The 16,690-nt window shown below is 45.4% G+C and overlaps 1 protein-coding gene across 7 annotated transcripts in view; it reads left to right on the top strand.

Annotated features, from left to right (window-relative positions):
* Positions 1 to 16,690, top strand: part of ADGRA1 (adhesion G protein-coupled receptor A1) — a 1,190,508-nt gene that overhangs the window by 1,048,394 nt on the left and 125,424 nt on the right. For all 7 annotated transcript variants that reach the window (XM_073546510.1, XM_073546511.1, XM_073546513.1 and 4 more), the window contains one exon: positions 6,218 to 6,341. In XM_073546510.1, coding sequence (XP_073402611.1) covers positions 6,218 to 6,341 — 124 coding nt within the window. The remainder of the gene's footprint in view (positions 1 to 6,217; positions 6,342 to 16,690) is intronic.

Below are 16,690 nucleotides of genomic sequence, written 5' to 3' on the forward strand. Positions count from 1 at the left end.
GGTGCTCAAGAAAGACATTATTGAACTTGAAGGGGTTCAAAGGCGGGCTACTAAAATGATAAATGGTGTTGGTTCACTACAATACCCAGAAAGGTTATCAAAATTATGTCTATTTACTCTAGAAAAGAGAAGACTTAGGGGAGACCTAATATATATGTACAAGTATATCAGAGGGCAATACAGAGATCTCTCCAATGAACTGTTTGTACCAAGGACTGTGACAAGAACAAGCGGGCATTCTCTTCGTTTGGAGGAAAGACAATTTCTGCACCAGGATAGAAGAGGGTTCTTCACGGTAAGAGCAGTAAGGCTCTGGAATTCTCTTCCTGAGGAAGTGGTGATGGCCAACTCACTGAATGAATTTAAGAAAGGAATGGATGCTTTTCTTGTGAGTAACAGTATAGAGGGTTACGAATAATGTAATATTATAGGTAGATGGTTGACCCAGCTAAGGGGAAGGAATTTTTTTCCCTATGGAGAAAATTGGCTTCTACTCTGTGGGTTTTTTGCCTTCCCCAGTATCAACAATGCAGAACAGCTGCACTAAAAATAGGCTGATCTTGATGGACATAAGGTCTTCCTTCAGCCTTCAAAACTTTGTTACTATTTTATGACTTGGTGCTGCTATCACTTGATTGCTTATACAATAATGTAGCATTGTAGTCTATTGTAAATCTGTCGATCCCCTATGAAGCACAGCCACGGGCTAGGTTTCAATGGAGATCTCACATGGCAGATACGACTGCCACATGGAAGCCTGTCAAATGGTGCTGTGATGCTGTGATCATCAGGCTCCATCCACCGAACTTGATTTTCCCATTTGCACCCTTGAGAGCATAGCTTTTTGGCTGTCATCTCATCGCTCCAAATCAGCCGTTTCCAATCTTCTACTGCCCACTTTTATTACTTTTTTGCAAATTCCAGCCAATGCTTCTTATGACAATATTGAAGACGAGGTTTCTTCACATTTTTTGGGCCACGATCCCAGACTTGTGTGATGTGCTTTGCACGGTGCTTGCATGGATGAAGCATGCGAGCCACCTCCACTGCCGTGGTTGTCGCTCCAGAACTGATACACCTTGTGATGAGCTGACTTGTTGACTACGATATTTTGCCTGAACGTCCACCTCTTGGCTTCTGAATGGATGGACAGACTTCATTTCATATTCTTTCATCTGTCATGACAATCACATGATGCAGTTTGGCAATTTCCTTGACCGAGAGACCTTTATTGACGTGTTGGATGCTGCGATTTATCTTCTCTTGGGAAATCTTCTTCATTGCTGCTCCTTGATTCAAAACAAGGACCTTTCGATTAGTAATCAATCTAATAATACACTGAGCTATTACGGAATGTGAGAACAGGTTGCAAATTGTAGTGTTCAGAAAAAAATTATTTCTCCACTACCAGGAACAAAACAGTAACAATGCAGTGACATCACAAGAATCTGCATAACTAATAATATGCTAAATAATTGCAAGTCAAATTTATGTATGAGATAGCCAAGAGGATTGTCTATAAAATGATGGTAGATATGGAGCCTGAAATTCAGAAGTTCAAAACATTGTTACCCTTTTGCTTGTTTGTGTAGATGTAGACAATAGATGTGTAAATTCTAGGTACAAATAGTGCCTACAAATAGTAGTGACTAACAAACACATGAGAGCAAAATAATATCAGAAAAATCATTTTTGTGACTAACGACACCCCTATAACTGAGAATACCACCAAATAGGTGCATATCGTCTCATACAATGTTTATTAAACTCATACGTACAAAATTAAAAGCTTCCAAAAGAGAAAATTGGAAAAATTTAATAGCCAAAAGTGACGGCAATGTTTCAGTCCGATTGAGGTTCTTTCTCAAGTCTCAAATGGACCTAAACATTGCAGTCACTATTACTATTGGGTTATTACATTTTTCAAATTTTCCATTTTGGGAGTGCTATCTTCATTTTTGTAGGTATATTGGAGGATTGGTTTATGCTTGGGTGGCTCTGCACTCCTGCTCCCCCCTTAATTTTTTCTATTTAGGTAGATAGCTAGAGAAATTATATTCCCCTAAGGAGATAAGAATGTCTCTAATACAAAATGTCTTCAGATAATAGAGGATCCTTCAAATAACGTAACAATAGCACAGAGCGGATTATCAGCGCATGAGTCAGACGGAGACGTGGTAATTTGCTTTTTTCTGTGAACATATAAATAGTTTTCTAGATGTGTATTAGGTTTAGGTGATGCCGTGAAAAGGAACATTTACGATTTCGCACTCACTGGTAGTTTGCTGACAGCAGAAAAAAAAATACACAAATTGTCCTATTGTTAAAATTTTAATGCATATGATCTCCAGAGCTGCAGCTGAAGCATTAATAATATCCAGCGCTCAGGGACATATTTGCATTTTGCCACATTTTTAAGCTCAAAAACACTTTTTTCACATCCTATTGCTGCTGAACCTGCTTTTTCCGGAAAGTGAATGCCAGTCTGCCAGCAGCTGACCACCCTGAATCACCATGGACATATCTATTAAGCCTTTAAGAGTATATACATCAATTAATGGGGACATTAATCCCCTCCGTATTATATAGCACCAAAGATGGGATCATAAATTGCTAATGAATGTGGACTACAGTAGAGGCTGAAATCCACACTTTTATAATTATAAACCAAGAATATATCCATTAACACCTACACTGACTTAGACTTCTAGAGGTGAAACTATTGACCCTTTCATTACCCCTTCACCACTTTAGGCTACCTGGTGTGTTGGATTTAATCCCTTCAATATTCTAGGCCACCATAAATGGGATCATTAACCTGTTTAACTATCCTAGACCATCAGGGATGTAGTTCAGAAACATGACTGTAAGATCCTCCAAGAGAAACTTCTCACAAAGGTTCAGGATCAGGAGCAATTTGGTGATGAACAATGCTTTTCCCAGCATGATGGAGACCATGTCACAAGGCAAAAGGGATAATGAAGTGTCTCAGTGAACAAAATACTGAAATTTTGAGTCCCTGGCCAAGAAACTCGTCAGAGAAAAGAGGGAGACACAAAAGCGCAAATAGGGTCTTATCAAGCGTTACCCAGAGTTGCCCACCAAGACTACTCACCTGGTGAGAGTGAAGGAAAGACATATATTAATGGCGGCTGCTACAGATCCACAGGTCAGTGCAGGACCTGGTTGAAGCATACACTTAGGTAGTTAGGAAGGATCATCCCCGCTCTGCCGCTAGAAGAATTCCAAAAATTGTAGAGGTTTCAACGTGGTTTATTCTACGCGTTTCAGGGTTCAGGTGACCCCTCCATCAGGACATACCACAAATATTGTACAAGAGTCATAGGCATACAGGGTTTAAATACGCATCGGCATTTGAGCGTCGTTTTCAAATGCTGATGTGTACTTAACACTTTCTGGTTATAGTTGTATTGGTTGGTCCTAATATTGCACTAAAATTTGTGGGATTTACATGCCAAATGTAAAGCCAATAATACATTTTTTCAATTTTTGCTTTTCCTTATGATTTATGCTATGTGTTAACAGTATCCTTGTGCCTGTACATAGGACGTCCTATGTTGATTGTTGACATCTTCCAAGTGTCAGTACATACAGTGGGTATGGAAAATATTCAGACCCATTTAAATATTTCACTCTTTGTTTCATTGCAGCCTGTGACATGAGTCAATGCAATAAATATATACACTACTTACTGTAAGTAAAGGGAGGTCAAGCAATCCGAGGTCAGGTCCAGTAAATGGCGCAGACAAAGGGAAGTCAGAGACGAAGTCCAATACATGAGCCGAGGTCAGGAAACCCAGAGAGACAAAACAGGTTACAGGGAGCAGGCACAAGTGAAGTCAGGTCACTAGCAAAGAGTCTGAGTCCGGGAAGAGAATCAAGTCAAGCTGGGTCAGGCACAGAGCGCAGAGGGATCAATGTTACACAGGCAACAGCAAGTGTACGATTGACACTGGGAGGAGGAGCTGGCATACTTAAGTAGAAGCCTGATTGATTAAGGAAAATGAACACAGGTGATTGCAGCTCAGGCCCAGCACAGACTGACAGCCCCGACACAAAGTAACAAAATGACATAAACTGAGAGGAAATCGTGACACAGCCATTAGGCAAATTCCAAAAAGTTCATTTTTTTAAATTAATGTACACGATGCACCCCATCTTGATGGAAAAAAAAAAGAAATGTAGAAATTTTTGAAAATGTATTAAAGAAGAAAAACTGAAATATCACATGGTCATAAGTATTCACACTCTTTGCTCAGTGTTAAGTAGAATCACCCTTTTGAGCTAGTACAGCTATGAGTCTTCTTGGGAATGATGCAACAAATTTTTCACACCTGGATTTGGGGATCCGCTGCCATTTTTCCTTGCAGATCCTCTCCAGTACCATCAGGTTGGATGGTGAACGTTGGTGGACAGCCATTTTCAGGTCTCTCCAGAGATGCCCAATTGAGTTTAGGTTAGGGCTCTGGCTGGGCCAGTCAAGAATGGTCACAGAGTTGTTTCGAAGCCACTCTTTTGTAATTTTAGCTGTGTGCTTAGGGTCATTGTCTTGTTGGAAGGTGAACCTTCAGCCAAGTCTGAGGTCCAGAGCACTCTGGAAGAGGTTTTCATCCAGGATATCTCTGTACTTGGCCACATTCATGTTTCCTTCAATTGCAACCAGTCATCCTTTCCCTGCAGCTGAAAAACACCCCCATAGCATGATACTGCCACCACCATGTTTCACTGTTGGGATTGTATTGGGAAGGTGATGAGCAGCGCCTGGTTTTCTCCACACATATAGCTTGGAATTATCACTAAAAAGTTCTATCTTCGTTCCATCAGACCAGAGAATCTTATTTCTCATAGTCTGGGAGACCTTCATGTGTTTTTTAGCAAACTCTATGCGGGTTGGAAGGGTGAATTTTTTGTCACAATATGTAACATTTTTCATTCATTAAATATTAAGAAGTCTTTTGCAAAAAATCTATTACTGTTCCTCCAACTCTCACTGGAAAAACTCTCCTTGTTTGAATACAGCTGTGCTTAGTTTGGACCGAACTACATCCATGCTGGAGCATCTTAAACGGCCGTCACAGTGGTGAGCTGAAATTTAATAATTCTTTCCCCTACTCTGCCATAAAGGCTCGACTAGTGGACGGCTTCAGTGATAGTTGACTTTGTGGAACTTTCTCCCATCTCCCTACTGCATATCTGGAGCTCAGCCACAGAGATCTTGGGGTTCTTCTTTACCTCTCTCACCAAAGCTCTTCTCCCACAATTGCTCAGTTTGGCTGGAAGGCCAGGTCTAGGAAGACTTATGGTGGTCCCAAACTTCTTCCATTTAAGGATTATGGAGGCCACTATGCTCTTAGGAACCTTGAGTACTGCAGAAATTCTTTTGTAATCTTGGCCAGATCTGTGCCTTGCCACAATTCTGTCTCTGAGCTCCTTGGCTAGTTCCTTTGACCTCCTGATTCTCATTTGGTCTGACATGCGCTGTGAGCTGTGAGGTCTTATATAGACAGATGTGTCCTTTTACAAATGAAGTCCTATCAGTTTAATTAAACACAGCTGGATCCAATGAAGGAGTAGAACCATCTCAAGGAGGATCACAAGGAAATGGACAGTATGTGACTTAAATACGAATGTCTGAGCAAAGGGTCTGAATACTTATGACCATGTGATATTTCGGTATTTCTTTTTTAGTAAATTTGCAAAAATTTCTACATTTCTGCTTTTTTTCCGTACATTAATGAGAAAAAAATTAACTTTTTTGAATACCAAATGGCTGCAATGAAACAGAGTGAAAAAATTAAAGGGCTCCGACTATTTTCTGTACCCACTGTACAGTAGGATGCCCTATGTTGATTGTTAATATCTTCTGTCATTACATACAGTAGGATGTCATATGTTGATCTCTTTGCCATTATATGGTGGGGTAAAGTATACGAAAAGGGAGAATTCAAAAGTAACCTTTTATTTTATACCCAGGGTTGTAAGATCGAACTTACATACTGTATATGAACCATGTACCGTACTCATGTTAGATATCCACTTTCAAGGGCAATAAGTAGTTAAATCTTTCATTGTTTCTGGTGTTGTGATCACAGCTTGTCATCCCTCTATATCCAAACAAAGTGTAAACTATTTTTGTAATTAAGTCTGCGTTCATATTTTGTGCCCACACTTAATCTGTCTCTGTTTTCTTCTGCAGCACCATCCGGATCAGCAGAAAAGGATGGCATATGCTACTAAATTTCTGTTTCCACACTGCACTCACTTTTGCTGTGTTTGCTGGAGGAATCAATCGGACGGGCTACCCCATAATATGCCAGTCTGTAAGTAAAGAATGCTGTTTTGTCTATCAGAATTGTTGAATCGTACACTAAGTTATGTACGAGATGGGAGTAAACATTGCACGGATCCTGTTCATACAATGCTGATTCTGATAAAAGCTCTGAACAGACTTAGACTTACAGGTACAGTACATATTGGCCAAGTCATGTCTCCCCTTTGATGTGGGCTCCAGTTCTGAGCTCACATCTTTTCAGGCACGTCAGCTCTTTTGAACAGCTGACATGTGGCCGCAACATCTGCAACGATCCACCCACAGCTGTTAATTCATTACATGCTGCTGTCAAACTCACAGCAGCATTTATTGCGTGCTTCCGGCAATGGTGCCGGAAATCCACCCTTTGGTGACCCACATCATGTGATCATGGGTCACCGATGGGTTGGCATGGCAACCAGAGGTCTCCTGCAGACCTCTATGGTTGTCGATGCTGGATTGCTACGAGCGCCGGCCGGTGGTCAGCGCTCATAGCAAGTCAGCAATTCTGCTACATACAGACAATCTGATCACCGCTGGTATGTAGCAGAGCCGATTAGGTTATGGCAGCTTCTAGTCTCCCATGGAGACTATTGAAGCATGCCAAAAGTTAAAAAAAGTTTCTAAAAATATTTAAAAAGTAAAAAAATATAAAAGTTCAAATCTCCCCCGTTTCATCCCATTCAAAACAAAACAATAAAAAAAATCAAACAAACACATATTTTGTATCACCGCGTTCAGAATCGCCAGATCTATCAATATAAAAATGATTAACCTGATCGCTAAACGACATAATGAGAAAAAACTCGAAATACCAAAATTATGTTTTTCGGTCACTGCAACATTGCATTAAAATGCAATAACGGGTGAACAAATAATCGTATCTGCACCAAAATGGTATAATTAAAAACATCACCTCATCACGCAAAAAATAATCCATTACCCAACCCGAGATCACGAAAAATGGAGACGCTATGGGTATCGTAATATGCAATTTTTTTAACAAACTTTGTATTTTTCTTTCACCACTTAAATAAAAAAGAACCTAGACATGTTTGGTATCCATGAGTGACCTGGAGAATCATAATGGCAGGTCAGTTTTAGCATTTGGTGAAAAATCCAAAAACCAGTAATAGATTTGCACTTTTTTTTGCTATTTCACCTCACTTTTATATTTTTTTCCCATTTTTGAGTACACGACATAGTAAAATCAATGATACCTTTCAAAAGTACAACTCGTCCCTGTCCTGGCCTCGCCGTACTATGGCTGCCTCCTCCTCACTCCCGTCCCCCCGGCACCTGCGGTCCACGTGCGCTCGCTCTAGGGCACGGGCGCCCGCTCTGCGGGTTCTTTAACCCTGCAGCGCCCGCCCAGACGCTGGCCACCAATCAGACCGCTGCACATGCTATATCAGGCGTCTCCAAGATGGAGGAGACGCCTGATTATCGTGTGCTTTTCCTGCGGTATTCTGGCCAAGCTGTAGGGGCTCTCCCTGCAACTCTACCTCTGTCCTGTACTCCGTGCCTCAGTACTCCGTACCTCAGTCCTGTACTCTGCACCTCTGTCCAGTACTCCGTACCTCAGTCCTGTACTCCATGCCTCAGTACTCCATACCTCAGTCCTGTATTCTGTATCCCAGTCCTGTACCCAGTACCACCGTCCTGTATTCTGTACCTCTGTCCTGTACTCCATGCCTCAGTACTCTGTACCTCAGTCCTGTACTCCGTACCTCAGTCCTGTACTCCGTACCTCAGTCCTTTATTCTGTACCTCAGTCCTGTACCCAGTACCTCCGTCCTGTATTCTGTACCTCCGTCCTGTACTCCGTGCTTCGGTCTGGGACTCCATTCTCTGTCCGGTACCCTGCATTCAGTCCAAAACTCCGCCAGCTCCTCTCTTGTCCCTTGAGCCGCCACTCTTGGTTCTAGCAGTCGCGGTATCTGTCTTTCGAGGGTCTGCCCCTAATGGTCCCTGTATAGGGGTCGGCACCACCTGGCGCGCTCGCCCCCGGGAGCTCCAGTGCCGCGATCCAGAGGGTCCTCTCTCGGAAGTTACCTTCCTGGTTGTCACAGTATAATCAGGCCATGGACCCTGCTAGCGCCTCGGCGGCCACGCAGAAAGAATTACTCTTTTTGCGTGAGAACCAGAATAATGTCCTTTATGAAATCCATGGACACCCGCCTCTCCGCCTTACAAACTGCTGATCCAGGGAACGCCCCGTTGCTAGCGGGACTCCAGCAGGAGCTCGCGCAGCAGCGTGACGCCCAGTCCCACATTCTGAGCTACATGGCAGTCCTCTGCTGCCGCTTCAGCCCTATCTCGGGACCCCATATCCCACCCGCCACCGCGCTTGGGGAAACCTCCCAGGTTTAGTGGTGACCCCAAGTTGTGTCAGGGGTCTCTAAACCAGTGCTGGTTGCACTTTGAGCTCCTGCCTCAGCAATATCCCTCTGATCGAGCCAAAGTAGCTTTTATTGTATCCCATCTTGAGGGGGAGGCCTTGGCTTGGGTAAATCCCCTATGGGAGAGAGATGACCCGGTGGTATCAAGTATACAAAGCTTCCTAGATACTTTCTGCAGGGTATTTGATGAGCCTGGACGTGTGGCCTCCACCACTGAGGCTCTTTTCAATCTTCGCCAGGGTTCCCGCACCGTAGGATAGTATGCTATCCGCTTCCGGACACTGTCCTCTGAATTGGGATAGAACAATGAGGCCTTGGTTGGGGCCTTTTGGAGGGGACTCTCCGGTAAAATAAAAGATGAGCTTGCTGGCCGAGACACTCCTACCACCCTGGAAGATCTTATATCCCTAGCCACCCGTATAGATTTACGGTTTCAGGAATGCTCCCGGGAGTCAGTTAGGGAGAAGAGATCTTTTAGGCTATACCAAGCGCCCATTCCTCACTCTCGGGCGTCTTCTAGTAATTCCACTCCCGAGCCCATGCAAGTGGACCAAGTAAGGTTATCAGAGCAAGAACGCAGGGAGAGAAGGACGCAGGGGCTATGCCTTTATTGCGGCGGGGCCAATCATTTTGTGCGTACTTGTCCAGTGCGGCCTGGAAACGCCTCCGCCTAGGCCAGATAAGAGAGGCCTTCCTAGGTAACACCGATTCCTCTCTGCCCCTTACCATTTCGGCTTTAATTGTTTCAGGTCGGGAGCGCAGGTCTGTGGAGGCGTATGTGGACTCGGGTGCGGCTGGTAACTTCATCCGGCTGAAAGAAGTAGACCAGTTTTGGATTCCGGTGGTTACGCTAGAGAATCCACACACAATCGCCTCCGTGGATGGTAAACCGCTACCAGAACCCATCACCATAGTCACTGTCGAGGTGGAGATACAAGTTGGAGCTCTTCACCGAGAAAGGATCGCCTTTTATGTTTTGCCCAGTTTATCCCACGCTGTGCTTCTCGGCTTACCTTGGCTTCGCCTACACGAGCCTGTTTTGGACTGGTGTTCTGGGGAGATCCTCCGCTGGGGACACTTCTGCCACGAACATTGTCTGTTGCCGGTATCTCGCCCTGGTCCGCAGCCAGCTCTTACCGATCTTCCTGGGCTTCCTACGGCCTACCACTTGTACGCCGATGTCATCAGTAAAAAAGAGGCTGAGACCCTGCCGCCGCATCGTTCATACGACTGCCCAATTGAGCTGATTCCTGGAGCAGTTCCTCCCAGGGGAAGAACTTACCCTCTGTCTCCAGCAGAGACCGTGGCCATGTCCGAATACATCCAGGAAAACTTGGCTTGGGGTTTTATTCGGAAGTCTTCCTCCCCTGCTGGAGCAGGGTTCTTTTTTGTACGGAAGAAAGACGGATCCCTTCGGCCATGTATTGACTACCGAGGCCTGAACAGTATCACCGTCAAAAATAGGTATCCCCTTCCACTGATCCCTGAACTCTTTGACCGCCTGAGAGGGGCCCGGATCTTTACCAAATTGGATCTGCGGGGAGCCTATATCTTGATCCAAATCCGTGCCGGGGATGAGTGGAAGACGGCCTTCAATACTCGGGATGGCCATTACGAGTATTTGGTTATGCCTTTTGGTCTCTGCAATGCTCCGGCGGTTTTCCAAGAGTTCATGAACGAGATCTTCCGAGACCTACTCTACTCATGTGTCGTCGTGTATCTTGATGACATTCTCATCTTTTCATCTGACTTATCCACCCACAGGAGGAGTGTTCGGCTGGTTCTGCAACGTTTACGGGAAAACCGACTCTATGCTAAACTAGAGAAATGTCTGTTCGAGCAAACCTCATTGCCCTTCCTAGGGTATATCATCACTGACTCCGGAATGAAGATGGACCCCGAAAAGTTGTCTGCTGTGCTCAACTGGCCACGTCCGGTCGGAGTAAAGGCCATCCAACGGTTCCTGGGTTTTGCAAACTATTACAGGCAGTTCGTTCCCTACTTCTCTTCGGTGACCAAGCCCATCTCCGCTTTGACCCGGAAAGGGACCAAACCAAATGCCTGGACTCCGGAGGCTGAAGAGGCCTTCCTTGCCTTGAAACGGTCCTTTGCTACCGCCCCAATTTTACACCGGCCGTTAGTTAATAGGCCCTTAATCCTAGAGGTGGATGCGTCCTCTACTGGGGCAGGGGCGGTCCTTTCCCAGTGAACCTCTTCTGGTCAATTGGTGCCTTGTGGGTTCTTCTCGAAATCATTCTCCCCCGCAGAATGCAACTATTCAATTGGAGATCGGGAGTTACTGGCCATTAAGATGGCTTTGGAGGAATGGTGGTACCTTCTGGAGGGGGCAGTCCATCCATTCATAATCTTCACCGACCACAAGAATTTGGCATATCTTCAGTCGGCACAAAGGCTCAAGTCCAGGCAAGCCAGGTGGTCACTATATTTCTCCGGGTTTGATTTCAAGCTCCATTTTCGACCTGGAAACAGAAACATCAAGGCGGATGCCCTATCCAGGTCCTTGCAGTCACCTGAGATGGAGGAGGTTTCTTCTCACATCATTGAGCCTGCCAAAGTTATCTCTGTGGCACCCGTGACACTCTCCCCCATTCCGCCGGGCAAGACCTTTGTCCCATAGAATAAGAGGTCGGAAGTCCTAGACTGGGGGCATTCCTCCAAGATTGCGGGCCACGTCAGGGTCAAGAAAACCCTCAGCCTTCTCTCTCGCTACTATTGGTGGCCTTCTCTTCACCAAGATGTGACAGATTTCGTAGCCTCCTGCACGACTTGTGCTCTAAACAAAGTACCCAGAAGTTTGCCGGCCGGCCTGCTTCACCCTCTGCCTCCTCCTGAGGCCCCTTGGCGACAGATTGGTATGGACTTCATTACCGACCTACCTCGCTCTTCCGGGTGTACTACCATCCTAGTAGTGGTCGACCGCTTCTCCAAAATGGCCCATTTTATCCCGCTGCCCGGATTACCCACCGCACCTGAATTGGCCAAGGTCTTTATCGACCAGATCTTCAGGCTTCATGGACTTCCTCAACGAATTGTCTCCGATCGAGGAGTTCAATTCACCTCCCGATTCTGGAGGGCGCTCTGCAAACTCATGGGTATATCTCTGGACTACTCCTCTGCCTATCACCCTCAATCCAATGGACAAGTGGAACGGATTAACCAGGTACTGGCAGCCTACCTGCGTCACTTTTCCAATGCCCATCAAGACAACTGGGCGTCTCTCCTGCCATGGGCAGAGTTCGCATATAACAACCATCCTAATGAGTCCACCACTAAAACACCCTTCTTCGTGGTTTTTGGCCAGAATCCAGGTGTTCCGCTACCTCTCTCCTTGCCTTCTGGTGTTCCCACAGCAGATGCGCTTTCTTCTGAGTTTTCTCAAGTCTGGAGAGAGACTAGAGAAGCACTTGAAAAATCAAGTATCCGGATTAGGAGACATGCTGACAAGAGACGCAGGGACCTTCCGCCATACCAACCTGGCGACAAAGTCTGGCTATCAACTAAGCATATTCGCCTAAAGATGCCCTCTTACAAACTGGGTCCACGATACATCGGTCCATTCGAGTTTCTGGGACGCATTAACGACGTGGCTTATAAATTGAGGTTGCCGGCTTCACTCCGGGTCCCTAACGCCTTCCATGTCTCGCTCCTTAAACCTGTTGTTCTTAATCGGTATTGTCCAGTATCACCTCCTTCCCCTCAGCCAGTAGGGGTCGATAACATCTTCGAGGTAAGGGATATCTTAGCCATGAAAAGAGTTCGGGGGCGAACCCTCTTCCTTATCGATTGGAAGGGTTTTGGTCCTGAGGAGAGGTCTTGGGAACCCAGGGAGAATGTTAATGCTCCTCTTCTTTTAAAAAAGTTTTTGTCCAACCTCAGGAGGGGGAGACGTAAAGGGGGGGTACTGTCACGGCTGCGGGTACTGTCACCCTTCCTGGCCTCGCCGTACTATGGCTACCTCCTCCTCACTCCCGTCCCCCCGGCACCTGCGGTCCACGTGCGCTCGCTCTAGGGTGCGGGCGCACGCTCTGCAGGTTCTTTAACCCTGCAGCGCCCGCCCAGAGCGCTGGCCACCAATCAGACCGCTGCACATGCTATATCAGGCATCTCCAAGATGGAGGAGACACCTGATTATCGTGTGCTTTTCCTGCGGTATTCTGGCCAAGCTGTAGGGGCTCTCCCTGCAACTCTACCTCTGTCCTGTACTCCGTGCCTCAGTACTCCGTACCTCAGTCCTGTACTCTGCACCTCTGTCCAGTACTCCGTACCTCAGTCCTGTATTCTGCACCTCTGTTCAGTACTCCGTACCTTAGTCCTGTACTCCGTGCCTCAGTACTCCGTACCTCAGTCCTGTATTCTGTATCCCAGTCCTGTACCCAGTACCTCCGTCCTGTATTCTGTACCTCTGTCCTGTACTCCGTGCCTCAGTACTCCGTACCTCAGTCCTGTATTCTGTATCCCAGTCCTGTACCCAGTACCTCCGTCCTGTATTCTGTACCTCTGTCCTGTACTCCGTGCCTCAGTACTCCGTACCTCAGTCCTGTACTCTGTACCTCAGTCCTGTACTCCGTACCTCAGTCCTGTATTCTGTACCTCAGTCCTGTACCCAGTACCTCCGTCCTGTATTCTGTACCTCCGTCCTGTACTCCGTGCTTCGGTCCGGGACTCCATTCTCTGTCCGGTACCCTGCATTCAGTCCAAAACTCCGCCAGCTCCTCTCTTGTCCCTTGAGCCGCCCCTCTTGGTTCTAGCAGTCGCGGTATCTCTCTTCCGAGTGTCTGCCCCTAACGGTCCCTGTATAGGGGTCGGCACCACCCGGGAGCTCCAGTGCCGCGATCCAGAGGGTCCACTCTCGGACGTTACGTTCCCGGTTGTCACAGTCCCACAAAAAAACAAGCCCTCACATGTCCATATTGACCAAAAAGTAAAAAAAATTATGGGGAGCAAAAATCAGAAACGAAAAATTGCTCCGTCATGAAGGGGTTAAAATGTTATATATAAAATAGTAAGTCATCTCTTACATGTAAGATAGGGGATAACTTACTGACTGCCGAAGGTCAGACCGTCGGGACCTCAATGATTCCAAGTATGGAACTCTGGAACACAGGAATTGGGTTCTGCTTGCTCAGTCTCCACTCCATTCATTGCTTGAGGACTACACAGAAAGTTACGTCCCTTAGAACGGAGCCAGTTGGGGATTTTTTCAAACTTGGTCGACTCAACTGCATATTATCAGCAATGATGCATGACAAGGTATTCCATTATCAATACTGATGAGGAAGATCATATTTTTCGTAATGTTCTAGGAGTCGGGTATTTGTTACATAATCTACTTTTGTACATGTTCTTCCATATTAGAATGATATTAGTGGATTGACAAATAAAATGTTGAATTTTGTAAACCTCTGCAGGAAACCGTAAAAAAGCTCCTATTCCTCTGGATAGCTCCATCTGCACCACTAGGATAAACAATGGCGGTGATAAATATTTTGTTTTTGATTGTAATTTAGAAGCGATTCTGTTTTTATGGCTAGAGTGCATTCATGAGTATCCAGCACTGTATGCGAAAATAAATTTCCTTTCCGGCCAGTGAGCTCTCAGAGCTCTGGTTATTAGCCGCGTATATTACTATTTTAGCTTGTGGGTTCTCCAGTCGCGGCCATGTCTTCAGTGTTAATTGAAAAATGGGTTGAAGTTTTAATCTTTGCTGAACTAGGAAGAGCAGGATTTGATTTTTGAGTGGGAGCAAAATATTTTATCTCAAATGGAGGCGAATTAGCATTTAGCTTATGTACATTTTATAGGCAAAACTTTTTGGCGCTTTACATGTGACAAGGGCTATGCATAATAAAAACAAGTACAATAATCTTAAACAATGCAAGTCACAACTGGTACAGGATGAGATAGGATCCTGCCCGTGAGGGCTCACAATCTACAAGGGATGGGTGAGGATACAGTAGGTGAGGGTAGAGGTGGTCATGCAGTGGTTTGGTGGAACAAGGGCTACTGTAGGTTGTAGGCTTCTCGGAAGAGGTAGGTCTTCAGGTTCCTTATGAAAGTTTCCACAGTAGGCGAGAGTCTGATATGTTGTGGTAGAACATTCCAGAGTGGGGGATGCATGGGAGAAATCTTATATGCGATTGTGGGAAGAGGAGATAAGAGGGAAGTAGAGAAGGAGATTTTGTGAGGATCGGAGGATGCGTGCTGGTGAGTACCAGGAGACGAGGTCTCAGATGTATGGAGGAGACAGGTTGTGGATGGCTTTGTATGCCATGGTTAGGGTTTTGATCTGGAGTCTCTGGGTAATGAGGAGCCACTGCAGGGATTGACAGAGGGGAGAGGCCAGGGAATAGCGGGGGGGACAGGTGGATTAGTCAGGCAGCAGAATTTATAATTGATTGGAGTGGTGAAGGAGTATTAGAGGGGAGGCCACAGAACAGGAGGTTGCAATAGTCAAGGCGGGAGATGATAAGGGCATGCACCAGTGTTTTTGCAGATTCTTGGTAGTGGAATGTACGGATCCAGGAAATATTTTTGAGTTGAAGTCGGCAGGAAGTGGAATGGACTTGGATATGTGATAGATAGATAGATAGATAGATAGATAGATAGATAGAAAGATAGATACAGTGCCTTGCGAAAGTATTCGGCCCCCTGGAACTTTTCAACCTTTTCCCACATATCATGCTTCAAACATAAAGTAAATTTTTGGTGAAGAATCAACAACAAGTGGAACACAATTGCGAAGCTGAACGAAATTTATTGGTTATTTTAAATTTTTGTGGAAATGCAAAAACTGAAAAGCGGGGCGTGCAATATTATTCGGCCCCTTTGCTTTCAGTCCAGCAAACTCACTACAGAAGTTCATTGTAGATCTCTGAATGATCCAATGTTGTCCTAAATGACTAATGATGATAAATATAATCCACCTGTGTATAATCAAGTCTCCGTATAAATGCACCTGCTCTGTGATAGTCTCAGGGTTCTGTTTGAAGCATAGAGAGCATCATGAAGACCAAGGAACACAACAGGCAGGTCTGTGATACTGTTGTGGAGAAGTTTAAAGCCAGATTAGGATACAAAATGATTTCCAAAACATTAAACATCCCAAGGAGCACAGTGCAAGCGATCATATTGAAATGGAAGGAGTATCATACCACTGCAAATCTACCAAAACCCGGCCGTCCCTCTAAACTTTCATCTCAAACAAGGAGAAGACTGATCAGAGTTGCAGCCAAGAGACCCATGATTACTCTGGATGAACTGCAGAGATCTACAGCTGAGGTGGGACAGTCTGTCCATAGGACAACAATCAGTCGTACACTGCACAAATCTGGCCTTTATGAAAGAGTGTCAAGAAGAAAGCCATTTCTCACAGATAGCCATAAAAAGTGTTGTTTAAAATTTGCAACAAGCCACCTGGGAGACACACCAAACATGTGGAATAAGGTGCTCTGGTCAGATGAAACCAAAATCGAACTTTTTGGCAACAATGCCAAACGATATGTTTGGCGTAAAGACAACACAGCTCATCACCCTGAACACACCATCCCCACATGGTGGTGGCAGCATCATTGTTTGGGCCTGCTTTTCTTCAGCAGGGACAGATGGGTAAAATTGATGGGAAGATGGATGGAGCCAAATGCAGGACCATTCTTGAAGAAAACCTGTTGTAGTCTGCAAAAGACCGGAGACTGGGACGGAGATTTGTCTTCCAACAAGACAATGATCCCAAACATAAAGCAAAATCTACAATGGAATGGTTCACAAATAAACATATCCAGGTGTTAGAATGGCCAAGTCAAAGTCCAAACCTGAATCCAATTGAGAATCTGTGGAAAGATCTGAAAACTGCTGTTCACAAACGATCTCCATCAAACTTCACTGAGCTCGAGCTGTTTCCCAAGGAAGAATGGGCAAGAATTTCTGTCTCTCGATGTAC

The sequence above is a fragment of the Dendrobates tinctorius genome, unplaced genomic scaffold, assembly GCF_039654945.1.
Source record: "Dendrobates tinctorius isolate UK_male_01 unplaced genomic scaffold, ASM3965494v1 ptg000147l, whole genome shotgun sequence".
NCBI lineage: Eukaryota > Metazoa > Chordata > Amphibia > Anura > Dendrobatidae > Dendrobates > Dendrobates tinctorius.